At 45.2% G+C, this 23,663-nt stretch overlaps 2 protein-coding genes across 4 annotated transcripts in view; one reads left to right on the forward strand and one right to left on the reverse strand.

The window, feature by feature from the left end:
* The first annotated feature begins 697 nt into the window (after positions 1-697).
* rhbdd3 (rhomboid domain containing 3) lies at positions 698-5,134 on the forward strand. Its single transcript, XM_035736185.2, has 5 exons — positions 698-1,333; positions 1,433-1,816; positions 1,910-2,036; positions 2,212-2,457; positions 4,113-5,134. The coding sequence occupies exons 1-5, from the start codon at positions 1,171-1,173 to the stop codon at positions 4,279-4,281; spliced, it is 1,089 nt and encodes a 362-aa protein (XP_035592078.1). The 5' UTR covers positions 698-1,170; the 3' UTR covers positions 4,282-5,134.
* The window catches only part of LOC118358395 (EMI domain-containing protein 1-like), a 104,202-nt gene continuing 85,003 nt past the window's right edge, over positions 4,465-23,663 (reverse strand). For 2 of the 3 annotated variants that reach the window (XM_035736183.2, XM_035736182.2), the window contains 8 exons: positions 20,043-20,159; positions 15,246-15,335; positions 14,339-14,391; positions 14,130-14,192; positions 13,973-14,017; positions 13,628-13,672; positions 9,457-9,547; positions 4,465-6,063 (listed from right to left, as the gene is read on the reverse strand). In XM_035736183.2, coding sequence (XP_035592076.1) covers positions 5,924-6,063; positions 9,457-9,547; positions 13,628-13,672; positions 13,973-14,017; positions 14,130-14,192; positions 14,339-14,391; positions 15,246-15,335; positions 20,043-20,159 — 644 coding nt within the window. In that variant the 3' untranslated portion in view covers positions 4,465-5,923. Of the gene's footprint in view, positions 6,064-9,456; positions 9,548-9,735; positions 9,821-13,627; positions 13,673-13,972; positions 14,018-14,129; positions 14,193-14,338; positions 14,392-15,245; positions 15,336-20,042; positions 20,160-23,663 lie in introns of all 3 variants that reach the window. The other variant, XM_035736184.2, reaches the window with a different exon arrangement.

Consider the following 23,663-nt stretch of genomic DNA (forward strand, 5'->3'; position numbering starts at 1 on the left):
CAAACTTAGAGAAGAGGCTTCTAATGTTAACATGCATGAAACCAAGGCTATTACGGTTACAGAAGTCATCAAAAGAGAGCGCCTGGGAAATAGGAGTGGAGCTAGGCACTGCATAGATATCCTATATCCAAGATATCCTATATCCAAGATATCCTATATCCAAGATATCCTAAACCTGTGTTAACCTCAGACCTTATTTTCGGCGTTTATGTCCAAACCCTACTTTGAAACCCAACCGATTCTTTCCCAATTCATTTCCCCCATAGGAATGACTGAACGAATCGTTTTTTTGGTTTTTAAGACCGACTAGAAGGTTTTCACTAGTTACCACAGTCACAAAGTCAAAATGGTCTATATCGAAAAAAAAATAATGAAAACAAAAACGTTTTTCCCTTAATTTAAGGTTAGGCATACGTTTAGCAGTGTGGTTAGGGCTAGGTTTAAAATCTGATTTTAATCAAATACATTGTAGAAATAAGGGGGTATGACTTTGTGGCTGTGGTAATCCACTGAGATATGGCGCAATCTGTGTCTCTGGCATACACCATATTTCAGTGGGTACCAACACATTTACAAAATCAGGGTGCAGAAACATTTCATGAATCAAATCATTACAGAAACACCCCACAAATATTTTCCGTATGTAGTCAATTATAATAACTCGATTTAATAGGAGGTTTTACGTTAAGGTAGTCGTGAATGAACTCGTCCAAGAACGTAAACAGGAAGTGTTGATACATTGCAAAGTGGCACATTTTCTATCGGCTAAGGAAATACTTGAGTGTTCATGATTTATGAATTTTAACACGAAAAACTAAATACTGTTTGTCATTCAAGTAACTTACACTTAGTGTACATATTTCGACCCTTGGACAAACACACTTGGACAAGTAGGAATCCTCTTGCTGCTATCATGCTCGCTTTCTGATACGTCGTGCAATCTTATTTTGAATATTGTCAGTCAGTTAATGAAGCGAATATTGTCAGTTATAAAGCGAAGATGGCGTTGTCATATTTAGAAATATTCAAGTCAAATATGTGCCATTGTCTTTATTGGACATAAAACATATTAGAACTTCGTGTGTCCGGAATATCGTTTGAATGGGGAAAGTGTTTGATTAGAGAGCTTACTACAGTGCTTCTACGACAAGCACTAGTAAGTCCGCTACAATGGTTGACCGTATTTGCTCAATATGGTTTTGGTTTGGCTCGAATCGTTCGGGATTCTTTCTTGGTACAACGTTTCTGTTAACTCTGATGGGGCTGATGTGGCTTGGTGGTATTCCAGCCAGTCTGAGTTTAGGCCCAGGTGGACAGTACCCAGGGTGCCGAGGTAAATCTGCCAGACACACCTAGAGTAAAGCAGGTATGGAATTTGATTTGTTACCCCTGAATAGAAAATAGAAAGTAACCTTCCCTCTCTCACACACAGATCTGTCACTCTATGCCTTTAGTCATGAGGAGCTGCCCTCTCTTCTCTACAACGCAATTCTCCTGCTGTTGCTTGGACCATGCCAGGAGCGACGCTGGGGCACAGTGGCTTTTCTTGCCCTCTCACTCCTCTCCATAGCTCTCCTGCCTCCACTGTATGCCATCCTACTCTTCATCAGTGGGGATGAGGCTAGTCGTGTTTGTGGTTCCTCTGCCACTCAACTGGCTCTGTTTACAGCCCAGTGTCGTCAGGTGACCCAAAGGAAGCTGCTCAGATGTGTACCAGTTTGGTTCCTTCCCTGGCTTCTCTTACTCCTCAATTTGGTGTTGCTTCCAAGCACACCAGGCCTGCTCCACTTCTGTGCCATACTGATAGGACACAACTGTATCCTTCTCTGCCAAAAAATACAACAAATTATTGGAAAGTGTTTATTGGAAAGTGTTTTTCTGTGATTATGTACCTTAACTTTGTTTAAAGATCGTCCATCCTTTATTGGGGTTTTGCAGAAAATAGAGAATATAGGGATTTTCAACTTCCTCCCTGATTGGGCCTATGTTCCTTACTACTCCAGGCTAAGGCTTCCCACCTATAACACCTCACAGAGGTGAGAACAACTCATGAGTTACAGTAGCTTGTTGAAGTCTGATTTACTACTACCTATTCTGGGAATGGAGTTGGTGGCATGAGTGAGATGAGATAATTTAATAGTCACATGTGCAGGGTTGTACAATGAATTCAGGACAAAGTGAAATGAAACAATGAGACTTTATTTATTACAGATCTGGGCCATTCCCTCAGGTAGCTCCCTCTAACAGAACCCCCATGGAGGACTTTCCACCCGTGAACCCACAGCCTTGGTTAGCGTCTGTTCCTCATTGGCTGCTGGACGGGTCTGCAGCAGTGTCAGAGGCCCAGTTATTGGAGGAGCAGATGCTGAGGGCGGGAATATTGGCCTCCTTACAGGATGCTCCTGAGCAACCAGGGACCAAAGTTGAGGTGCCAAAGTCCTCAGTGTCCTTTCTGAGGTCAGTCAGGTTTACTCTGACATTTACATTTACATTTAAGTCATTTAGCAGACGCTCTTATCCAGAGCGACTTACAAATTGATTTACTGGTATAGAAGAGCACATTTGTGGCAGCCTATACACTGAGTGTACAAAACATTAGGAACACATTCCTAATACATTTACATTACATTTACATTTAAGTCATTTAGCAGAGCTGCACAACCTTTTGCCCACAGAACAGCTTCAATTTGTCAGGGCATGGACTCTACAAGGTGTTGAAAGCATTCCACAGGGATGTTGGCCCATGATGACTCCAATGCTTCACACAGTTGTGTCAAGTTGGCTGGATGACCATTCTTGATGCACATGGGAAACTGTTAAGCGTGAAAAACCCAGCAGTGTTACAGTTTTTGATACACTCAAACCGGTTTGCCTGTCACCTACTATCATAACCCTTTCAAAGGCACTTATCATAACCCTTCCCTAACCTGGACGACGCTGGGACAATTGTGCGCCGCCTCATGGGTCTTCCGGTCGCGGCCGGCTGCAACACAGCCTGGGATTGAACCCGGGTCTGTGGTCTAGTGCCTTAGACCTCTGCGCCACTCGAGAGGCCTATAGAGCAATGTTTTGTACACTCAGTGTATGTACTATATTTTTTTAAAGAATCATTTTTGTAATTTGTCATATAATGCTTAACTTTGATTCCGGCCAAATGCAAGCTGTGATCAAATATATTATCAAAGAAAATGCATTCTGAGCAAAACATACAGTACCAGTCTAAAGTTTGGACACACATACTCATTCAAGGGTTTTTCTATATTTTTTAAAACTATTTTCTACAGAAATAATAGTGAAGACATTTAAACTATGAAATAACTCATATGGAATCATGTAGTAACCAAAAAAGTTTAAAACATATATTTTATATTTGTGAACAGTTGATGTTGAGATGTGTCTGTTACTTGAACTCTGTGAAGAATTAGTTTGGGTTGCAATCTGAGGTGCCGATTTCTGAGGCTGGTAACTCTAATGAACTTATCCTCTGCAGCAGAGGTAGCTCTGGGTCTTCCTTTCCTGTGGCGGTCCTCATGAGAGCCAGTTTCATCATAGCGCTTGATGGTTATTGTGACTGCACTTGAAGAAACGTTCATAGTTCTTGAAGTTTTCTGGGTTGACAGACCTTCATGTCTTAAAGTAATGATGGACTGTCATTTCTCTTTGCTTATTTGAGCTGTTCTTGCCATAATATGGTCCAAATAGGGCTATCTTCTGTATACCCCCCTACCTTGTCACAACACAACTGATTGGGTCAAATGCATTAAGAGGGAAAGAAATTCCACAAATAAATGTTTAACAAGGCACACCTGTTAATTGAGAGAATGCCAAGAGTGTGTAAAGCTGTCAAGGCAAAGGGTGATATTTGTTTAACACTTCTTTGTTAACGACATGATTCCAGATGTGTTATTTAATCGTTTTGATGGCTTCACTATTATTCTACAATGTAGAAAATAGTCAAAATAAAGAAAAACCCTTGAATGAGTAGGTGTGTTAACTTTTGACTGGTACGGTATATGTATTTATTTATTTTTAACATTATTATATATATAATAATAATATAATAATAATATAATAATAATAATAATATAATATATATTATTTTCCCCTCTCAGGCTTCAGCAACTGGAGAAGATGGGGTTTCCTACAGATAAAGCTGTGGTGGCACTGGCTGCAACTAGACAGCTAGATGGTGCCATCTCCCTGCTCATTGATGACAGAGTTGGGGAGGAGGCTGTGATGACTTCCAAAGGGAAGATCCCCCTGCCACCAAGAAATACCTGAGGCCTGTCAGATCAGCACATGGTGATCAACTGGACCTTGGAACAGAATGTGTGATTTAGCATGATGATATTTTGTTGAGTTTTGCTGAGCTGAACTTTGCTGAGCTGAATGTACCTTGTGGGCTAAAAGGAAAAGACGAGTACCCAAATTAATGTCATTATGAAAAAAATGACAATTGGCCTGTTAAAAAAGCAAAACAATTATTTATTATAAAAACCATCTAGAAGATTATTTTAGCACAATAACACATTAGCAAGCAATATCAAATATGCCCAAAATGGAAAATACATATGATGTTACATACTGTATATCAGCATACAAAACAATAAGCTTCTATTTATCTTTTTTTAAATAATTCACAAAATTTGTATTATAAGAAAGAAACAAATGATCAAAGAAGAAGTTTTTTTTTACTGTGACAGAGAAATCAGTCTAAGTATAAGAATGTAATAGTGGTACAAAGTTACACAAAAATGTATTCAAGTTGCATCAACAGGTCCTGTACTACTTACTGTGTGGTGTGTGTGCGTAGGACTGAAGCTGTTGTAGGAGAAAGATACACCTGTCCCATGAGTGGGGGTTCTTAGAGATGTCATTGCTTTAGCTTGTGGGTTTAAAATAAGTCAACTACTGCCCGTTTATGCAGGAGCTGCAGTTTGGGGTTTGAAATATTTTTTGATCACATATCAGTTTTGGTAAAGGAGATACTTAGCTATATGGGTATGAGTATTGTATTCCAGCACTGCTGTTGAGAACAAATACTGTCTAAGAGTGTAGAAACACATAACTGCATTTTTTTTGTGCACCAACAAATCTACAATAACATGTGAATAAAATAAATACATTAAATCTCTTGTTGGATTTGTTTGATTTAAAGGGATAGTTATCAGACACCAAGACAAATGCTGTGCACTGATAAGCAATGCTTTCCATAACACGGTACTATTAACTGACATCTCAATAGGAAAGGTGTGCCATGTCTTCATCTTTATAGTGCACTACATAGAAAGGAGTAACAATATTATAGAAACAAAACAAAAGAAATATAAGAGGAAGAGTTTTTTTTTGTGTACGTGTGCCTTGCAGTCTAGTCTGTACATGCTCAATATATTTAAATAAGTAAACCTCAGATTCCCAACATTGTTACAGTCCAAACAAATTCTCAGAGCCAGTCTTTTCTTTTACACTTAATTCCTCCTTTAATTTACCGCAATTTATACTATCCTGCAATGACCCTTATAGTCCAGAATTGTTTTCAGATGATTGAGCACCATTTAACATATCAAGCTTTTTAATTGTTTGCATGTTTTCCAGGGGCCTATAGGATATTTTCTTGAAATATTTCCTAGCTGTAGCCACATTGGTGGGACACAGAGGGAACAGGGATGGGACACAGGGGGAGCCATGGGTCTACGAGGAGGTGTATGTTGGGGTAAAGGTGGCTGGTACTGGTTCCCAATGGAAGTGAGCAGACTCCGGAGCACCAGTGGAGCTTCCCTGAGGTGTCCCCCACCTTTCGTCTGATGGTACAGCCCACAGAGGGTATCAGATAAGCTCTGGATCAGTAGAGTGCCAGAGAGACCTAAGGGAGGGGGTAGTTAAACCCAGCCTGTGATCCTCAGAGATGCAGCAGGGAACAATGCTACTTCCCCTGAACCTTGGTGTCTGAGGACAGAGGAGGGGAGACGAGCCGATAGGGTTCGGCTCCTGCTCGCTTATCCCTGTAGAAACCACCTGGGGACGCAGTCCCGTATTGACCATCTCCAGACCCTAGATCAGGCTCTGTTGAAGAAACAAAGAGTTGGGGCCATGCTACTCTATGCATACATATGAGACATAAATATAAAATAGTTAATAGAGCACATTATTACATATGATAAAGCATTTAAACTCAGCAACAAAAAAAATGTCCTATCACTGTCAACTGTGTTTATTTTCAGCAAACTTGTGTAAATATTTGTATGAACATAAGATTCAACTACTGAGACATAAACTGAACAAGTTCCACAGACATGTGACTAACAGAAATGGAATAATGTGTCCCTGAACAAAGGGGGGGTCAAAATCAAAAGTAACAGTCAGTATCTGGTGTGGCCACCATCTGCATTAAGTCCTGCAGTGCATCTCCTCCTCATGGACTGCACCAGATTTGCCAGTTCTTGCTGTGAAATGTTACCCCACACCCACCAAGTCACCTGCGAGTTCCCGGACATTTCTGGGCGGAATGGCCCTAGCCCTCAACCTCCGCTCCAACAGGTCCCAGATGTGCTCAATTGGATTGAGATCCAGGCTCTTCGCTGGCCATGGCAGAACACTGACATTCCTGTCTTGCAGGAAATCACGCATAGAACGAGCAGTATGGCTGGTGGCATTGTCATGCTCATGCTGGAGGGTCATGTCAGGATGAGCCTGCAGGAAGGGTACCACATGAGGGAGGAGGATGTCTTCCCTGTAATGCACAGAGTTGAGAATGCCTGCAAAGAGAACAAGCTCAGTCCAATGATGCTGTGACACACTGCCCCAGACCATGACAGACCCTCCACCTCCAAATCGATCTCGCTCCAGAGTACAGGCATCAGTGTAACGCTCATTCCTTCGACGATAAATGCAAATCCGACCATCACACCTGGTGAGACAAAATCGCGACTCGTCAGTGAAGAGCACTTTTTGCCACTCCTGTCTGGTCCAGCGACGGTGGGTTTGTGCTCATAAGTGACGTTGTTGCCGGTGATGTCTGGTGGGACCTGCCTTACAACAGGCCTACCAGCCCTCAGTCCAGCCTCTCTCAGCTGACAGCCTGAGCACTGATGGAGGGATTGTACGTTCCTGGTGTAACTCGGGCAGTTGTTGTTGCCATCCTGTACCTGTCCCGCAGGTGTGATGTTCGGATGTACCGATTCTGTGCAGGTGTTTTTACATGTGATCTGCCACTGCGAGGACGATCAGCTGTCCGTCCTGTCTCCCTGTAGTGCTGTCTTAGGCGTCTCACAGTATGGACATTGCAATTTATTGCCCTGGCCACATCTGCAGTCCTCATGCCTCCTTGCAGCATGCCTAAGGCACATTCACGCAGATGAGCAGGGACCCTGGGCATCATTCTTTTGGTGTTTTTCCAGTCAGTAGAAAGGCCTATTTAGTGTCCTAAGTTTTCATAACTGTGACCTTAATTGCCTACCGTCTGTAAGCTGTTAGTGTCTTAACGACTGTTCCACAGGTGCATGTTCATTAGTTGTTATGGTTCATTGAACAAGCATGGGAAACATTGTTTAAACCCTTTACAATGAAGATCTGTGAAGTTATTTGGATTTTTACGAATTATATTTGAAGGACAGGGTCCTGAAAAAGGGACGTTTCTTTTTTTGCTGAGTTTATATGATGTTGCCATGCATTTGGAAAGTATTGAGACCTTGACTTTTTCCACATTTTGTTACATTTACAGCCCTATTCTATGATTGATTAAATACATTTTCTCCTCAGGTTACGCAGATACCCCATAATGACAAAGCGAAAATAGGTTTAGAAATGTTTGCAAATGTATAAAACATAAAAACATAAATACCTTATTTACATACATTTTGCTATGAAATTGATCTCAGGTGCATCCTGTTTCCATTGATTATCCTTGATGTTTCTACAACTTGATTGGAGTCCACCTGTGGTAAATTCAATTGATAGGACATGATTTGGAAAGGGACACACCAGTCTATATAACGTCCCATAGTTGACAGTGCATGTCAGCGCAAAAACCAAGCCATGAGGTTGAAGGAATTGTTCGTAGAGCTCTGAGACAGGATTGTGTTGAGTCACAGATCTGGGGAGGGTTTACCGAAAAAATTCTGCAGCATTGAAGGTCCCCAAGAACACAGTGGCCTCCATCATTCTTAAATGGAATAAGTTTGGAACAACCAAGACTCTTCCTAGAGCTGGCCGCCCGGGCCAAACTGAGCAATCGAGGAGAAGGGCCTTGGTCAGGGAGGTGACCAAGAACCGATGGTCACCCTGACAGAGATCCAGAGTTCCTCTGTGGAGATGGGAGACACATCCAGAAGGACAACCACCTCTGCAGTACTCCACTAATCAGGCCTTAATGGTAGAGTGGGTAGACGGAAGCCACTCCTCAGTAAAAGGCACATGACAGCCCGCTTGGAGTTTGCCAAAAGGCACCTAAAGACTCTCAGACCATGAGAAACAAGATTCTCTGATCTGATGAAACCAAGATTGAACTCTTTGGCTTGAATGCCAAGTGTCATGCCTGGAGGAAACCTGGCACCAACCCGACGCTGAAGCATGGTGGCAGCAGTATCATGCTGTGGGGATGTTTTTCAGCGGTAAGGACTGTGAAACTAGTCAGGATCAAGGGAAAGATAAACGGAGCAAAGTACAGAGAGACCCTTGATGAAAACCTGCTCCAGAGCACTTAGGACCTCAGACCGGGACGAAGGTTCACCTTCCAACAGGACAATGACCCTAAGCATGCAGCCAAGACAACACAGGTGTGGCTTTGGGACAAGTCTTTGAATGCCCTTGGGTGGCCCAGCCGGAGCTCAATCGAACATCTCTGGAGAGACCTGAAAATAGCTGTGCAGCGACACTCCCAATCCAACCTGACAGAGCTTGAAAGTATCTGCAGAGAAGAATGGGAGAAACTCCCCAAATACAGGTGTGCCAACCTTGTAGCATAATACCCAAGACGACTCGAGCAGGTAATCACTGCCAAAGGTGCTTCAAAGTACTGAGAAAAGGGTCTGAATACTTATGTAAATGTAATATTTCAGTGTTTTATTTTGAATACATTTGCAAACATTACTAAAAACCCGTGTTTGCTTTGTCATTGTGAGGTATGGGTATAGATTGATGAGGATTTGTTTTTCAATTTTAGAGTAAAGCTGTAATGTAACAACAGTTTGAAAAAGTCAAGGTGTCTGAATACTTTCAGAATGCACTGTATCCATCATTATGATGTGCCTAACTATGAAAGTGATCTAGACAAGTCTAAGTCTTTGAGTTACATCAGCTATTTAGTGAATTAATAATATTGTACTAGTAGGTGCCCACTAATGCGAGTCCAGTTACATAAACAACTCTTAAATCAAAACAGACATATGGTTCTTGATGCCTAATGCAGTAAATAATGTACTAGTGTGACCTGGGGGTGAGGATGGTTACCAGCGTTACCTGGCCAGATGATAGCCTCCAGCAGCGTCACCCTGCGAGCCAGAAGCTCCAGGTCTGCCTGCAAGTCTTGGAACATCTTGAAACTAATGTCCTATCAAAGAACAGTGACAAGGGGACTGGGTGAGGGGTGGGGAGTGGACACACCAGGCCTGGTCCTGGGGCTGTCTGCCTCTGGCCATACCCACTGTCCCACGGCCCAGGAGTGGAGGGTGGGGTGACACCCAGCCTTGTCTGACCCCTGCCTAAAGCTGACCCTGCTGCCTCAGGCCTCCTACTCACCATGAATACCGATCATAGTCTCGAGGATTAAAACCCTCTCAGCTAAGATCTTCAGCGCTTCTCTGATCTGATGTATCCCGTCCCCCTGTGAAGATAGATATAGCTGTCAAGGTAAGGAGCACAAGCCAAACAAATTGCTCGCCAAGGTGCAAGTCATTTCTCTATCAAACTAATACAGCAGTTAGAAGGTTAAAACCAGTCCACGCACCCACCCCGCACCCTTTACAGATGTAGGATCTTCATTTGTGTAACGTGTACGCTGCTAAACGGGAGCAAGTACCGGGAGTGAATTTAATAAATAAAAAAACATGGAACAAAACAAGAATCACGAGTAGCGTACAGACATAACACAGGATCAATAACGCCTGGGGAAAGAACCCAAGGGAGTTACAGATATAGGGGAGGTAATCAGGAAGGTGATGGAGTCCAGGTGAGTCTCATGAGGCGCAGGTGCGTGTAACGATGGTGGCAGGTATGCGTAATAATGAATAAACTGGCGACAATGAGGGCCAGAGAGGGGGAGCGGTAGTAGACGTGACAGTAACCCCTCCCTGACGCGCGGCGCCGACCAGAGGGACGGTCCCGAGGACCAGGCGCGGGAACCTGTAGAGCCGGCTGAGGCATGGGAGCCTGACGAGCCAACCTAGGTTTGAGAACCTGTCGAGCCAGCTGAGGCATGGAAGCCTGACGAGCCGGCCGAGGCATGGGAGCCTGACGAGCCGGCCGAGGCATGGGAGCCTGACGAGCCGGCCGAGGCATGGGAGCCTGACGAGCCGGCCGAGGCATGACAGCCTGACGAGCCGGCCGAGGCATGGGAACCTGACGAGCCGGCCGAGGCATGGGAGCCTGACGAGCCGGCGAGGCATGGGAGCCTGACGAGCTGGCCGAGGCATGGGAGCCTGACGAGCCGGCCGAGGCATGGGAGCCTGACAAGCCGGCCGAGGCATGGAAGCCTGATGATCCCGACCGAGGCATGGGAGCCTGACGAACCGACCGAGGCATGGGAGCCTGACGAACCGACCGAGGCTTGAGAACCTGACGAGCTAGCTGAGGCATCCCCGGTTGCGTCAGCAGCCGCCCTTGGACCAAACGTCACCAGTAAAAAGAAGAAGAAAACAAATTGAGCCGTTATTCTCCAACGAGTAAGCTAATAATCAGTAAGCAAGTACAGGGAGTGAATTTAATAAATAAACGAACATGGAACAAAACAAGAAACACGAGTAGCGTACAGACATAACACAGGATCAATAGCGCCTAGGGAAAGAACCAAAGGGAGTGACAAGTATAGGGGAGGTAATCAGGCAGGTGATGGAGTCTAGGTGAGTCTCATGAGGCGCAGGTGCGCGTAACGATGGTGGCAGGTGTGTGTAATAATGAATAAACTGATGACAACGAGTGCCAGAGAGGTGGAGAAGGAGTAGACCTGACAATTTGAGACACTTTGTTACAGCAGGAAAACATTTTCCTGCAGCAACAGGAAATGTGTGAAATTATTATGTGAATGAACATTTTTTTGTAGTGATTGATACATTTTCCGTTAGGGCAAATCAAGTCTGACATTTTAAAGTGGAAATTACAAACGTTAGAAGCCTTTTTAAACGTTGAATACAATATAAGTTTGCATTTCCTGCTGTGCAGGAAGATTCTCAGCCACAAAATAGTGATCAAATTAAGATCCTACATCTGTACCTTATCCCTCCCCTGTATCTCTCTGTATCCCTCATTCTCTGGCCATGCTGCCATACCAGGCCAGTATTTGCCATGCTGTGCAAAAACAGCATGCACATCACAGGACATTCCCATGTTGTTGACATAACAGAAGTGGAGGAGACGGTCCAGGGCTTCAGGTTTGACCATGCCATCTGCATTCCTTCTGGACTTGATCAAGATGAGCAGCTATTCAGCCAGGCAAGTTTCTGTTGCATTTCAGAGGGATTTTCTAAAAAGGTTGAAAAGAACCTTCTGAAGTTTCAGTATACTGTATCTACATAACGGTAGAGCTGAGTTCACAATAGCTGCCCATCCATCACTCACTGTATTAAACATGCTCACCAAATAAAGCCAGTAAACCTTTACTATTTTTATTGAGTCTGTTTGAAATGAGAAACAGATCAATATCTACTTGTCAAGAAAGACCCACTGGCTTTATGAGTCAACCCCTAATAAATAAATATGAAACATTGAAAAAAATAAACAGAAAGAAAACAGACAAAAGCAATCATGTCAGTGTCAGTTGATAAAGAATGCATGCACAATATGACGTTAGTATGGATGCCTGAGTATTGTTCTCTTGGGTGGAGAAATAAACTGATTAACGAGCAAAGGACAAACCTCTACGGAACAAAAGGCAAGATTTCATTAAGCTATATCAATAAATCATATCAAAGACTCATGTCCAGTGTGTTTGTGTTTGTCCAGTTTGTACGATTCCACAATAACAAGATCCTCTGAGTCATGGTTGATTGATGAGGAGCAGATTAGAGCTGAAAGGGTAATGGGGCTATTGTGAGACCATTGAGGAGATAAGAAATATATTTTTGGTTTGAGATACAATTTAGAGTGACCTTGCCTGGTTCCTGTGTTATTGATGAATTGTTACACTAAGTTAAAGCGTTTGCATATGAGTTTGGCAAGCAAGAGATACATGGCAAACAGTGCAGTAACTAAGGATGGGACCATGCAGCCATGCATTGTGGGACACTGGAGGATAGCTGTATCCACTCACATCTCCAACCCCAGTCCACCCAGCACTAACCCACCACCACGGTTCCCACAATAACTCTATATGGAGTGATTTGGCATATACATTCCACACATACCAACATTAATTTATACAATGTATAAACAGTATGTGCTGTACACAAGTTGACTTGACATATGAACATGTCATTCCTTGGCATCATTTATATCATTGGTAGACGTGTTTGTAAAAGCATGGCCTGACCAAATATTGATCCTCATTACAATGCTGTATTACATGACACTCAACAGATTCTTATAGATTCTATTTTCTTTCCCTCAATCAGCAAATGCCTTAGTATGCGTGATGTAGGAACAGCAGGTGTGTGTGTGTGTGTGTGTGTGTGTGTGTGTGTGTGTGTGTGTGTGTGTGTGTGTGTGTGTGTGTGTGTGTGTGTATGCCAACGTCAGATGCTCAGAATGTGACTGTGAAAGGTAACCATGGAGACAGTAGCTTGCAGAGGGAGTCAGGCAGCTTTAGGGTCAGACAGGAGTAGGACAGTGTTTTCAACAAGGGGCAGCACCCCACAGCACACCCCGAGGACCAAAAAACCACAATAATCACAACATCATAACAGAGCCCACACAAACAACAAAAACCACAATCCCACATGCCGCAAACTGACATACTATGGGTAATTGAGTGCAGGACGATTTGCAGAACAACACCAATAACAATATAGATAAGTGGAAAGTAAACTTGATAAAAATAATAAATATGTAAATGTGGTGATTGGACATGGATCATAAAAAGGACCAAGCGGTGACTTGGTTCATAAATCCCTTACATTTAGATTGTTCTTGTAAAATGAGATAGAGGCAAAGGAAAATAAGTAATTAGACACAGAATAGTTGTCTACACAGCAAACAGTGGGGAAATTGACTACTTCTCAATGTGTTTTTCTCAATTGCTGGCATCCTCTTTCCTCGCATCTTTATCAAACCCCATTGGAGGAGAAGACCCAAGGTTCCTCCCCTCAGACATTCTCCTCCTATGAGTTTTGAGAAGGACGCAAGGATAGAAGACACAAGGAATCAAGGAAAGACATTGGGAATGGGCCACTATTTCCCCTCCTGGCTCCTGGTCCTATACAGCCCAGTGAGAGTCAGTGAGGCACAGGGTGAGCTACGGCCCCATCCCTGGTGGTCTTACCGGCAGGCCTTTCTGTCCTGGCTCTCCCTTGGCTCCTGCTACTCCCTGTATAGAAACATTGAGTCAAGAGTAATGGCACACTAGTGATAACTAGTTATCACTGGCATGAAAGTACTGACTATGAGGGGTTGGGTTAAATGCGGAAGACACATTTCAGTTGAATGCATTCAGTTGTACCACTGACAAGGTATCTCCCTTTCCCTTTCTTTTGATGAAAAAGCAGCAGTAAAACCCATTCTCCGAGGTTGTGAGATCACTGGTTTGTAATAGTTGACCATGGTGTAATCAGGTTGGTTTTTGCCACACTCATTAGGGCCACAGCTAGACAGGAAGTAGGTGGCTTACCGGCTCTCCTCTGAAACCTCTCTCTCCTGGATAACCCAGAGGACCCTAGGAAGCCAGAGGCAAGTTAGAAGGAGTTTTGTCTCTCTATCTAGGTGATGGAAAGAATGGGGAGGAAACATTAGGTGTGGTTGGGCCCTGGCCTGTGCATGGTACTCACTCTCTCCCCACGCTCTCCTTTTGGCCCTACCGGGCCCTGTAACCCGGGGGCACCCGACTTCCCCTGTAGAGAGACAGGAGAAAAGGTTCAAACAGACACATACACATTTGTTAAAGTGGACAGTAAGTGGATGTAATCTCACTCATATGATTATTATTTCCATTGCACCAGTACACACTGCCCACTATAGTCTTAAGGCAAAATCTTACGTTCTGTCCTGCTGGGCCAGGGGGTCCCACGGGGCCTTTGGGGCCTGGAGGACCTGTATACATAAGGACTGTGAGCATCAACCTAATAGGCAGCCTTTCGGTCAGGTTGCCTTTATAGGCCAAGATAGGTTCTTCTCAGACACACAAGGCAAATTGAGAATGAAAAGAGAGACAAAATAAAGGAGGAAAAAATGATGAATTATGGATGAACGATAGGAAAGGGTTTCATGTTACATGTGTGTTGAGGAACAGATGCAGGGTTAAGACAATCAGATTATGCAAAGGTATTTGGACTATGACATAAACCACTATAAACAAAGTAAGAAAATATCCAGAAATCTCAGATGAATACTAACAACTGTGTCCACATTGTCTTTCTATTCTTACCCCCACCATAGGTGTGTATAGAATTACTGGCCTTGGCAAACCATTACAAATATGTACATGCTTGTTATAATGTTATAATGAACACTCTTAAATGTTCCTTGTTTGGTCATGATAGAAGTGATGCCGGATAAGTCTTATCCAGAATCTGATCAATAATAGGAGCTGGCCGAAGCTCACTCACAGTTCACTTTCAACATGAGAATGGAAAAGGCTCATCTTGACACATGATTTGATGGAACACTGTTGATGCAAACTGAGGCAAGAGGGACAGGCAAACAACAAATCAATCCAACATTTGAGAGGCTGGGAGCAAATCCAACTTCCTCTAAAGAGGAAGTCAGGCACCTACAGAGGAGAGTTGAGGACAGGGGAGTTGTGTTTCAGTGAATCTGACAGAGACGGAGACTTTTGAGTATTAACCCAAATTAATACTCAATTTAATCACTACACTGACAGGATAATGAAACCAATATGTTACTGGCTAGTGACTAGCGACCAGAAGAAAAACAGACATACTGACCAGCAGGTCCAGCAGGGCCTTGTGGACCTTGGACAGGCATCCCTCGTGGGTCAGGGAAGGTGTTGGAGAGGAGCAGCTCCTTGCCCTGACCTGGAATACAGACGATTGAGTGGTTAATAAAAAGGACAAACGAGGGCTGAACCACATACCTGAAAAGTACCTACAGGGGGCGATGTTCTCGCACAAATGTTCAGGCTTCTTTCAGCACCATAAAGTATCAAACCTTTACACTGTCCATCTTTCATAAAGGTAAATGTAATATATATATATATATATATGGCTGAATATCATAATTATCACATTGTTTGCACTCCTTTGTATGTGTACTTCATGTCCTACAGGTACACATGGTACAGTATTAATTAAGAAAGACTTGTGTCACCTCCATTGACATTGTGCTGACAGAGCACTTCTGAGCTGACCTATATCTATCTGTAGGGAAGGAGAGAGGGAGAGGGGTAGGAAATGTCCAGTGATAGGTGGAAGTGTGTGGTTTTAAAGGGTTGCCTCAGGCTGACAGGTAGCACTGTGCTGATGGAGTGCCACAGTGAGGGGAAGGGCTGTCAACGAGACACATCCTCCAGCTGCCAGACTGACGCTGATCCCTGTTCCAGCCCCACATAACCCTCCTAACAATAGCCCAGGAAAAGAGGTGTCCGTCTGTCTGTCTGCCTGCCTGCCTACCTGTCTGCTTGTCCGTCCACCTGCCTGTCTGTCTCTATTGAAACATGATTTTATCTTCATCTTCAGCTCCTGTACTTCAACACCCTCTCTGATAGTGAGTCTCTGTCCATGTACTTTCCAACCCCACAGTGTTCTACAATGTAATGCATTTGATCTTATAAGATGGCTGGGTTCCTACATCCCCTTATCCTCCTCTTCTCTACCTGTGACCCTGTCCCAGCTAAAAGTTGGAGGGTTCCGTCCAATTCTGCTGCAGGAGATTCCAGCCTCCAGATCCAGACGGGACAGCCAATAAGCCAGGGTTTTTCCAAAGGAAGCCTAGCACATAACCCCTGCATCTGCTGCTTTCACTTTGATGTGAAAGAAACAGTTCACAGTCTCAGAATTCTCAATGCCAACCTTAAGTTACCCACAGCTAGAATTTTTCTGTCAACCTACACATCTGTGCACCGTTCAACACATTTCCTCCTCTCAGTCCTCATCCCTTCTCACTGCCTGGGCTCCACTGTTCAACACATTTCCTACTCTCAGTCCTCATCCCTTCTCACTGCCTGGGCTCCACTGTTCAACACATTTCCTCCTCTCAGTCCTCATCCCTTCTCACTGCCTGGGCTCCACTGTTCAACACATTTCCTACTCTCAGTCCTCATTCCCTCTCACTGCTTGGGCTCCACTGTTCAACACATTTCCTACTCTCAGTCCTCATCCCTTCTCACTGCCTGGGCTCCACCGTTCAACACATGTCCTCCTCTCAGTCCTCATTCCCTCTCACTGCCTGGGCTCCACTGTTCAACACATTTCCTCCTCTCAGTCCTCATTCCCTCTCACTGCCTGGGCTCCACTGTTCAACACATTTCCTCCTCTCAGTCCTCATTCCCTCTCACTGCCTGGGCTCCACCGTTCAACACATTTCCTCCTCTCAGTCCTCATCCCTTCTCACTGCCTGGGCTCCACTGTTCAACACATTTCCTCCTCTCAGTCCTCATCCCTTCTCACTGCTTGGGCTCCACCGTTCAACACATTTCCTCCTCTCAGTCCTCATTCCCTCTCACTGCCTGGGCTCCACTGTTCAACACATTTCCTACTCTCAGTCCTCATTCCCTCTCACTGCCTGGGCTCCACTGTTCAACTCATTTCCTCCTCTCATCCTCATTCCTCTCACTGCTCTCCACTGTTCCTTTCATTCATCCCTTCTCACTGCCTGGGCTCCACTGTTCCTCTCAGTCCTCATCCCTTCTCACTGCCTGGGCTCCACCGTTCAACACATGTCCTCCTCTCAGTCCTCATTCCCTCTCACTGCCTGGGCTCCACTGTTCAACACATTTCCTCCTCTCAGTCCTCATTCCCTCTCACTGCCTGGGCTCCACTGTTCAACACATTTCCTCCTCTCAGTCCTCATTCCCTCTCACTGCCTGGGCTCCACCGTTCAACACATTTCCTCCTCTCAGTCCTCATCCCTTCTCACTGCCTGGGCTCCACTGTTCAACACATTTCCTCCTCTCAGTCCTCATCCCTTCTCACTGCTTGGGCTCCACCGTTCAACACATTTCCTCCTCTCAGTCCTCATTCCCTCTCACTGCCTGGGCTCCACTGTTCAACACATTTCCTACTCTCAGTCCTCATTCCCTCTCACTGCCTGGGCTCCACTGTTCAACACATTTCCTCCTCTCAGTCCTCATTCCCTCTCACTGCCTGGGCTCCACTGTTCAACACATTTCCTCCTCTCAGTCCTCATTCCCTCTCACTGCCTGGGCTCCACTGTTCAACACATTTCCTCCTCTCAGTCCTCATCCCTTCTCACTGCCTGGGCTCCACTGTTCAACACATTTCCTCCTCTCAGTCCTCATTCCCTCTCACTGCCTGGGCTCCACTGTTCAACACATTTCCTCCTCTCAGTCCTCATTCCCTCTCACTGCCTGGGCTCCACTGTTCAACACATCTGGAAGTGGCTGAGTGACATCACCGGCGGACAGGTCCTTATCCCAGCATGTGACGTTTGGGTCAAGCCATTGCCACTCTCTTTCTCTCCCCAGACTCAGACCCTCTCAACCACTCAATCACCTTCCTCTCAGGCCTTTGGCAGGCACACATGACAGGTGAAGAGGGAGAGGGAGCGTCCGTTAAAACACATTGCATACATTTGTCTCTTTCTAATATCCTTACTTTTATTCCCTTTGCCCTTCTCTCTGTTTCTCCTTCAGTTTCTCTCTCTCTCTCTCTCTCTCTCTCTCTCTCTCTCTCTCTCTCTCTCTCTCTCTCTCTCTCTCTCAACTCAAATATATGCTCATCATGACTCTATGTAATGTAATAGACATTGGGAACATGTTGATTCTCAGTGGAAATAAACAGTATCACCTATTTAAAGATCTAAGCAAGGTAGAATCCTCAGCCCACACCTCTCATGAAAACTACTGTCTCTGCAGCTCCAATCATTTTGGAATTGATTATGTGCGGACTGAGGTCACTTCCTCCAGTTTGGCCCAGAAAAAGACCACCTATTGTGAGAAGAGGAGGGGTGAGGGTGGTTGTCTGACAGGGGCTGACTATCCATCTGTTTTTCTTCTTCTGGGACATCTCCAAGTCCATAATACTGGGGTGTGAAAACTCATGAGCTGCACTAAAATGGTCTACCATATTCACACATACCCACTGAATGGAAAATTGTACCCAGATGGGCATGAGCAATGGTGGTATGGAGCACTTAGGCAAGCACATTGGCCTACCCATGGGCAGTGGCTACCTGTCATTCAGGGCAGGTGAGGCATGCCTGTTTTGCATGTTATTTTGGCATTAATACGTGTAACATATCAGTGGGCAAACAATGTAAAAAAAAAGTTAATTAAGCTGCATACAAACGTCTCTTTCTGGCTTTCTTGAGTAAGGCAGCTCCAAAATGCAGGTCTTTCAGCCTAACTCGGTGCTTTCTGTTGTGGTGGGGTAGCCAGTGGAAAATATGGACCGTAGGGGTTGGTAATGTTCTCTAGTTGTTCCGTTATTGGCTCAGTGTTCTGTCAGTCATGGGGACAATACGTTACCACCAAATCTAAGGGTAGAGCTCGAAAATTCAAGCGCTGCCATAGAGTTACATTAGAAGTGCCCATCCAATAAGGCTCAAGGTCATTGGCCACAGATAAAATGTCAACTCATCTTATATCTACAGCAGCTTTGATTGGACTGATCATGTCGACATCATACTTTCAAAATCTTAGCTAGGAATCTAGTTGTCTTTATCATGATCTAGTTGACAATCTACTGGCAAATCCTTTTTAAGAGAAATTATAGATATTATAGATAAAACGTATTGGTGCTCATCGGCCATTGGACATTACACAACATGTTGGAAATCGCAAATTCAACAATGAGTGATTTTGAAGGAATCAGTGGCTAACTGCAAGCATTGCAAAGCAATCACTAGCCTGCTATTCAGTGGAATGGGTGTGTGGGTCTCTTTTCCAAACTTAAAAGGATAAACATTCAACATTGGCCATGATGTCAATCCAGCATGACTTCAGATTTCACTGTTCTGAGTTTCCAGTTGTTTTGACCGCGGGGTCAAAACAACTGGAAACTCAGAACAGGGAAATCTGACTTCCGTGAGTTCAAGACAACTGGGAACAATCTCCTACTGGGAAAATATGTTTTGAATGGTCATCCAACTCGGAATTCCAGGTCGGGAACTTGGGCTTCTTTCTAGAGCTCCAACCTGAAGATCACTGACGTCATCATGATTGGACCTTTTTCAGAGATCCGAGTTGTCTTGAAAATATAATAAATCCAGAGAATGACAAAGTTTGATGACAAAATGTGCCCACGAAGAACCGCCGCCCCAACTTCCTGTTCAAGTGAGCACAGCACAACAAGGTGAGTCCAAAAATGTATTGTATGCTGTTGCATAAATTATGTAACATGCCAGGGAGATATGTATACTGTAGCTAAGAAAGTAATACTAAGTTTATATTGTGTAGTAAGATGTTAGTAGCCCATATTTTGCCCCACCAAGATTATATTTATAAACAAATTCTTTGAGTGTTCCATAACACAACTGTTAATCTGAGTAATTGAGTGTGTGTGGTGATGGATATGTCTGTAGGGGTATAGTGGTGCCTCTCTTACCCCGGTCTGGCTCTGGGATGCTGGCGCTGGCTGGGGCCGGGACTCCAGGGGGCCCAGGAGGTCCAGGAAGCCCAGGTAGACCCCTCTCTCCTGGGAGACCTGATGGACCTTTGGGTCCTGGGGGAGGGGAGATACACGCACTGTTTCACTGAGGGACAGCATTGGCATGACAACAATGGAAAGGGTAGGAAAAAACTCCATGACAAAAGCAAGAATCAGCATTGGGATAGCATTCAAATCAAATCAAGCTTTAGGGTTAAAAAACTAAGAATACCAATAAAAACTGAATAAGATTAAAAAGCACCCTAAGGAAAAGCAAAGCTAAAAAGGTGTGTTTTAAAATGTATTTTGAATATGTCCACAGTTTCATTCCCTCAGGTTCTCTGGCAGGCTGTTCCAGAGGCTGGGGGCATAGTAACTAAAGGCTGTCTCTCCATGCCTCTTAGCCCCCCTCAGGTTCTCTGGCAGGCTGTTCCAGAGGCTGGGAGCATAGTAACTAAAGGCTGTCTCTCCATGCCTCTTAGCCCCCCTCAGGTTCTCTGGCAGGCTGTTCCAGAGGCTGGGGGCATAGTAACTAAAGGCTGTCTCTCCATGCCTCTTAGCCCCCCTCAGGTTCTCTGGCAGGCTGTTCCAGAGGCTGGGGGCATAGTAACTAAAGGCTGTCTCTCCATGCCTCTTAGCCCCCCTCAGGTTCTCTGGCAGGCTGTTCCAGAGGCTGGGAGCATAGTAACTAAAGGCTGTCTCTCCATGCCTCTTAGCCCCCCTCAGGTTCTCTGGCAGGCTGTTCCAGAGGCTGGGGGCATAGTAACTAAAGGCTGTCTCTCCATGCCTCTTAGCCCCCCTCAGGTTCTCTGGCAGGCTGTTCCAGAGGCTGGGGGCATAGTAACTAAAGGCTGTCTCTCCATGCCTCTTGGTCCTAGGCTTTAAAAGACCAGTGCCAGATGACCTGAGGACCCACTGGGTACATAACTTAAGAGCATGTCTGACATGTATTGGGGTGCACAATCGTTGATTGATTTAAAAACCAATAGAATTATGTGCAGAGACCTTAAAATCAGCGTAATGTGTGCCCTCCGTCTGGTCTTGGTCAGTACCCACGCTGCAGCATTCTGTATGTTTTGCAGTTGACCAATGGCTTTCTTGGGTAGACCAGACCGGAGAGCATTACAGTAGTCAAGCCTGCTTGTAATAAAAGCATGGATGAGCTCTCTGTATCCGCCTGAGAGAGAAATGACAGCACCTTGGCAATGTTCCTCAGGTGGTAAAAAGCTATTTTGGTCACGTGTGATTCAAAATTGAGTTCAGAATCAAAAATGACACCTAGGTTTTTTACCTGCTGTTTTATCTTTATTGCCCGTGAATTAAAATGTGCAGCCAGATTCTCTCTCTGTGCTTTGATTCCAACAATAAGTACTCCCGTCATGTCTTGATTTAGCTGGAGGAGGTTGTGAGCCAACCAAGTATTTAAATCACTAATACAGTCTAATAATTTATCCGTGGAGTTAAAATACTCTGGTGACACAGAAATGTAAAGTTTTGTATCGTCTGCATAGTAGTGAAAATCAATGCTGTGTCACACCCTGATCGGTTTCACCTGTCTTTGTGCTTGTCTCCACCCACCTCAAGGTGCCGCCTATCTCCCCCATTATCCCCTGAGCATTTATGCCTGTGTTTTCTGTTTGTCTGTTGCCAGTTCATCTTGTCTTGTCAGGTCTTACCAGCATGCTTTCCCGGTTTCCTGTTTCTCAAGTGTTTGTTTCCTAGTTTTCCCAATTCTGACCATTTTGCTTGCCCCGACCCCGAGCCTGCCTGTCGTCCTGTACCTGCCTGACTCTGACCTGATTACGAACCTCTGCCTGTCCTGACCCCGAGCCTGCCTGTCGTCCTGTACCTGCCTGACTCTGACCTGATTACGAACCTCTGCCTGTCCTGACCCCGAGCCTGCCTGTCGTCCTGTACCTGCCTGACTCTGACCTGATTACGAACCTCTGCCTGTCCTGACCCCGAGCCTGCCTGTCGTCCTGTACCTGCTTGACTCTGACCTGATTACGAACCTCTGCCTGTCCTGACCCCGAGCCTGCCTGTCGTCCTGTACCTGCCTGACTCTGACCTGATTACGAACCTCTGCCTGTCCTGACCCCTGTCGTCCTGTAGCCTGCCTGTCGTTCTGTACCTGCCTGACTCTGACCTGATTACGAACCTCTGCCTGTCCTGACCCCGAGCCTGCCTGTCGTCCTGTACCTGCTTGACTCTGACCTGATTACGAACCTCTGCCTGTCCTGACCCCGAGCCTGCCTGTCGTCCTGTACCTGCCTGACTCTGACCTGATTACGAACCTCTGCCTGTCCTGACCCCGAGCCTGCCTGTCGTTCTGTACCTGCCTGACTCTGACCTGATTACGAACCTCTGCCTGTCCTGACCCCTGAGCCTGCCTGTCGTCTGCCTGTACCTGCCTGACTCTGACCTGATTTACGAACCTCTGCCTGTCCCGACCCCGAGCCTGCCTGTCGTCCTGTACCTGCCTGACTCTGACCTGATTACGAACCTCTGACCTGATTACGAACCTCTGCCTGTCCTGACCCCGAGCCTGCCTGTCGTCCTGTACCTGCCTGACTCTGACCTGATTACGAACCTCTGCCTGTCCTGACCCCGAGCCTGCCTGTCGTCCTGTACCTGCCTGACTCTGACCTGATTACGAACCTCTGCCTGTCCTGACCCCGAGCCTGCCTGTCGTCCTGTACCTGCCTGACTCTGACCTGATTACGAACCTCTGCCTGTCCTGACCCCGAGCCTGCCTGTCGTCCTGTACCTGCCTGACTCTGACCTGATTACGAACCTCTGCCTGTCCTGACCCCGAGCCTGCCTGTCGTTCTGTACCTGCCTGACTCTGACCTGATTACGAACCTCTGCCTGTCCTCGACCTGCCCTTTGCCCCGTGTTATAATAAATGATTGAGAACTGTACTATCCGCATCCTGTGTCTGAATCTGGGTCATATCCTGAGTCATGATATGCTGTGCTTTCTTACAAGGCTGCCAAGGGTTAACATATGTAAACTGAGCAGTACCGCACCCAAAATCGGAACCTTGTGGAACGCCACATGTGATATGCATTTTCTCTGAGTTATCTTCACCAACGGTTACAAAAAAACTCTTGACCGGTTAAATAGGTTCTAAACCAATTTAGAGCTGGACCAGAGGCCAACCCACCTCTCCAGTCTGTCCAGAAGGACACCATGGTCAACACTGTCGAATGCAGCACTTAAATCCACAAGGACAGAGAGCTGTTTGGCATCTGTGTTGACTCTTAGATAATTTACCACTACCAACTAAGGCTGTGCTGTGGTGGGCACAAAAACTACAAAAAACAGATTGGAATTTAAAAAAGATACAGTTGGCACTTTAAAAATGATTTAGCTGTATGAAAACCAATTTCTCCAGAATTTAGCTTAAAAATGGAAGGTATTTTGGCCGAAAATTGCTAAGAGCTGAAGAATCTAGATGACTTTTCTTCAGAAGTTTCTTCAGTTTTTAGTGCAGTGGGGAAAGTGCCCAGTGTCCGGAGAGAAACTTGTATTCTCTTTTGGTATATCATTAGATTTTTCATTGAGTATTTTCATAAT

This window comes from Oncorhynchus keta, chromosome 25, assembly GCF_023373465.1.
Source record: "Oncorhynchus keta strain PuntledgeMale-10-30-2019 chromosome 25, Oket_V2, whole genome shotgun sequence".
Taxonomy (NCBI): Eukaryota; Metazoa; Chordata; class Actinopteri; order Salmoniformes; family Salmonidae; genus Oncorhynchus; species Oncorhynchus keta.